Genomic DNA, 5,000 nt, shown 5'->3' with positions numbered 1-5,000 from the left:
TGCTGCCTCAGAGGCAATCAAATCCTCAGTCAGACTTTCTACACAGAGAAAGAGGAACTAACTAACTACTAGAGAAGGAGGAAGCCTAAACTGACTGTCACATCTCCAGACCCAAACCTGTTCCTCTTGTGAGTGTTCAGTGCTAAGTCTGTTTGGTTTAATGTTGGTCAGCAGAGATGTGCTTAATGTTAAGGTCAAGTCAGAAGTCATGTTTGTGTTGAGCCTAATTGTTTGGTTAATGGGAAACACAGACCCTGTGCTACTGCATTTATTTCTGCCATAAGTTTGGGATATTGATGTTTCCTTCCATGTTATTCCCTATTGCTGAATGTTCTGTAATTAGATGAGAGCAGTACATGTTACAGGCCACAGGCAGGGGCGGATTAACCCTTCGTGGTGCCCGGTGCTTGGACCCGGTAAAAATGACGCTTCACTGGCGTGTTTCAATGTTGTAGCGCTCCTTTAGCACCCCTGCTTTTAAATGTCGGCGTTTTTCGCCGTTTTTATTTTTTTCTTCACGCCGTTTGGTGCCCCCCCCCAAGGTTGGTGCCCTGTGCTTCAGGTTTGAATCCTCATCTGGACACTTATCTTTGATGTTTGAAGAAAAGTTAACAAGATGTTTGAAGAAAAGTTAACAAACAGCTTGTCGAATACATCTAAAATCATTGTGTCTGTGGCACAACATATGTTCAGATGGGGGTCCATGGCCTGATACGTAGTAATTTGGGGGTCCTTGACATTAAACAGTATGAGTACAGTGTTCAGTCACTGGGTAAATTAATACCTAATGCTTTAATAAGACTCATTAAGATATTTTCTGCAAAAATGTTCTAAAGTTTTCACAATTAGTTTTATCTACAAGCTCGTATAGTTGTGAGCTTTTAGATCTTCTACTTTCGAACAGCCCAAGTATGAAATAGGGTTACAGTGGTTAAACTGATTTTGATGCTACTGTACATTAACTCCTTTTAGCTGGGGACCCCCTGAAACCCCCTCAAGGACCCCTGGGGGTCCCCGCTCCCCACTTTGAGAACCGCTGTGCTAGGAGACTGAGAACAGGTGACTTTCATCCATCCATCCATCCAGGCAGTTGTATGTAGTGAACTCATCTGCAAATAAAATATGGAACAGTTTGTAAAATGGGGGTATGTCTACCACTTCATGTACCACTACCCCTAGTGGTACATGAAGGTACTGCACGGGGTATATGTGACAGAATCCACTCAGAGAAAGTGGAAAATGTAACTAGCATTTATTTTACTGTTATGTTTAATATTAAAACACTGACAAAACATTGCGTGAATCTGCTGATCTATAAAATGTAATAACAACCTGACTAGCACAGCTGTTATTGAATAGAAAGCTAAAGTTATTTGCATATTATTCGAACACATCAGAGGTTCTCAATCTTTTGTGTCGAGGACCCCCAAATTGACCACTGTAATAAACAGTGGACGTGGTGGAAAGTAACTAAGTACATTTACTTAAGTACTGTACTTAAGCAATTTTTTTTTGCTATTTGTACTTTACTTGAGTATTTCCAATACTTTTACTTCTACTCCACTACATCTCAGAGGCAAATATTGTACTTTTACTCCACTATTATTTGACAACTTTAGTTACTAGTTACTTTGTAGATTTTGATTATTATTACAAAACATACATTAACGACTTCTGCCCTATATACATTACGGCCATTTGAAAATGGCAGATCTACAAGCTCACAATGCGTCGCTTTTTATACATTTGAAAACTTGTGAAATGGGACATTAAGCATAATGAGCACTTTCTACTTTTGTACGTTAAAGGACAACTTTGGTGTTTTACAACCAAGGTGAATGTTTTAGCTAGTAATTAAAGTAAATAAAAGATGAGTGTTACACACTTTTCATTTATTGCCTTCTATAGTTTTAGCAATGTTTGCGATCTTTTTTACAGTGGGCGGGGGCATTCGGGCAGGTGGCTAAATATGTCTTTTTTTATACAATAACCCGGCGTTTTCTTTATTATTATTTACAGTAGCTCTTCTAGCCCCCAATAACTCACATCTGGCCATCGAAGACCACAGGACCTTTTTTATTGTGTAAAAAAAGACATATTTAGCCACCTGCCCGAATGCCCCCGCCCACTGTGAAAAATATCACAAATTGCTAAAACTATAGAAAGCAGTAAATGAAAATATTCATCTTTTATTTTATTTAATTACAAGCTAAAACATAAACCTTGGTTGTAAAAAAACTAAGTTGTCCTTTAAGTATATTTTGATACCAATACTTTTGTACTTTTACTCAAGCACATTTTTTTATTCCGGACTTTTACTTGTAACAGAGTATTACCATTGATATTTTTTACTTAAGTAATAAAAACGGAGTACTTTTCCCACAACTGGTAATAAACGATGCTGTAATGATGGGGTCTTTTCCTGTACAATCATCAGATAATGAGGAACAACAGTGTTTGCCATTTATTACATTCATCATCAATTATAATATAAAACAAAACGTCACATTGGTGGGGCGTATGTACAGTAGAGCATTGGTTCTCAAAGTGGGGTCCGGGGACCCCCAGGGGTCCTTGGGGGGGGGGGGGGTACCAGGTGGTCCCCAGCAAAATTAGGTAACATAGCGTCGCAGTCATTTTAACCACTTAACCATATGTTATACTTTGGCTATTCAAAAATAGCAAATCTACAAGCTCATAGCGCGGCACTGAGTGCCCCGCTATGAGCTTGTAGATCTGCTATTTTTGAAAAATCCCTGGCACAAAATGTTATTTGTGATGGGGGTCCGCAGCCCAAATACATATCATTTCAGGGGGTCCTTGACATGAAAAGGGTTGAGAACCACTGCAGTAGAGCGTCTGTTTTGGTTCATGTAAACATTCTACAGCATATCCTCAGTCATGACACATGTATTACTACATATTTATACACATTTTAAACATTCTACAGCATATCCTCAGTCATAACACATGTATTACTACATATTTATACACATTTTAAACATTCTACAGCATATCCTCAGTCATAACACATGTATTACTACATATTTATACACATTTTAAACATTCTACAGCATATCCTCAGTCATAACACATGTATTACTACATATTTATACACATTCTTCAAAACTTTATATATTTGTGTTAGACTAATAGGTCCATATATCTAGAGGGCTTCATTCTGGTCCCTGTAGCTGCTTTTAGGTCCACATTCAACAACCCGTTTATCTTTAAATCCATTCAGACCAGGAACACATCTGTGTCATTTTCAGATGTATTTGGCTATTCAAAAAAAGCAGATCTACAAGCTCATAGAGCTTGTAGATCTGCTTTTTTTTAAGAAAAAAAAAGTCGTGAAAATGTGTGCAAATCTTTGAATATATATATATATATATATATACACATTTTTAACTCAAATCTTTGCTTCTGGGGGGGGGGGTCCCTGGAACAAATACTTATCATTTTGGGGGGTCCTTGACATGAAAACCACTGATACATGTCTATATAGCAACATATGTTTTTTTCAAAAAACAAGCAAACTGAGTTAAAAATGTTCGCTTTAAAAAAGCAAAAAGCAAAAAAAGAATATATATATATATATTCAAAGATTTGCACAAACGTTCTTGATTTTTCAAAAATATCAGATCTACAAGCTCATAGCGCGGCACTCGGTGCCGCGCTATGAGCTTGTAGATCTGATATTTTTGAATAGCCAAATAAATCAAAAAAAAATGACACAGATGCGTTCCCGGTCTTAATGGGTTAATACAAATCAAAATGTAGCGTAGTAAAAAAAATAAGAGTAAGGTCTACTGACGGATCAGAGAAATGGACTAAATGAAACACAGGACAAACTCTTCTCTCTCTCTTTTACAAAAAGGATTCACAAACGGTACCATTGCTGTCAGGGCAGAAATTTAAAGCTGCACGACGTAACTTTCCTCTTCTACCCCGGATTTGACACGTTGCTGACATTTTTTACCATTGAACTAAATAGAGCCGGCCTGCTTGCTCAGGGGATAAATCGACTCTTGACCCATCAGGTCAGAATTGGTGTCAGATCCATGTGTCTAGGTGAGACATGACCTTTGACACAATCTAAATTAATATTTTCAAAGAAAATTGTAATATGGTTTGTTGATTACTTTCAACACAGTAATGGTCTTATTTATTTTATCTTTTTCATCTTAGAGGTAAAAAGGTTTCAAAAGTCCTTAAATTGTCACTTTATAAATGTGCAGATACCCTGTATAGACTTATACTGTATGTTGGTTTATTTACTGTTGAGTGAGAAAACAATGTTACACATTAAGCTGATCATCTGGGGACCCCCTCCCCAGAAAAAATATTTGGGGTCCCGACCCACAGTTTGAGAACCACTGCCTTAGACATTCCACTCGTAAATACAGCCGTTTGTTTACAAAACATTCTGATTGGGTCTATACATGTGTTCTAAGTGCATCTGCTGGAGCAGAGGTCTCATAGTGCCACACACACACACGCACACGCACTACTGTAAAGTTATGCATAGACATGCCTATGTGAATACAGTCACAGATACGCACACACAATGTGTACACACCCACACACAAACAATCTAGGGCTGGGCAATTATGGATATTCTATCGATACTGAATCCCTTTTCTGTGTTTGAATCACTGAAGTGCAAGTCCTATAATTTGTAGCGATAAAATACGTTGTGAGCTTGTAGATCTTTTGAAATTAGAATTTTCTTTTATCGTCACAATATTGATATATAGAGGTACTTGGTCCAAAATATTTTGACATTTGACTTTGTCCATATCGCCCAGCCCTAAAACACACACACACACACACACACACACACACACACACACACACACACGCACACGCACACGCACACACACACACCCCCCTCTCTCTCATCGTGCCAGCGTTCCCATCAGAGGCTCCATGGCTGCCAGGAAGCAGGCCTCGAACTCCTGGTCGGAGAAGCGGGCGACGGACTGGCGAGCGTTGCG

General features: G+C 38.4%; 1 protein-coding gene across 1 annotated transcript in view; it reads right to left on the bottom strand.

The window, feature by feature from the left end:
• Positions 1 to 4,858: 4,858 nt before the first annotated feature.
• LOC308080238 (GDP-Man:Man(3)GlcNAc(2)-PP-Dol alpha-1,2-mannosyltransferase-like) overlaps positions 4,859 to 5,000 on the bottom strand; it is a gene marked incomplete at its 5' end in the record, with an annotated part of 10,149 nt that continues 10,007 nt past the window's right edge. Inside the window, one exon of the mRNA XM_080422014.1 lies at positions 4,859 to 5,000. This exon is cut by the window's right edge and continues 185 nt beyond it. Coding sequence (XP_080278140.1) covers positions 4,902 to 5,000 — 99 coding nt within the window. The 3' untranslated portion in view covers positions 4,859 to 4,901.

Source organism: Gymnoscopelus braueri, assembly GCF_963280865.1.
Source record: "Gymnoscopelus braueri genome assembly, chromosome: 24".
NCBI lineage: Eukaryota > Metazoa > Chordata > Actinopteri > Myctophiformes > Myctophidae > Gymnoscopelus > Gymnoscopelus braueri.
This window is presented reverse-complemented; position numbering and strand designations above follow the sequence as displayed.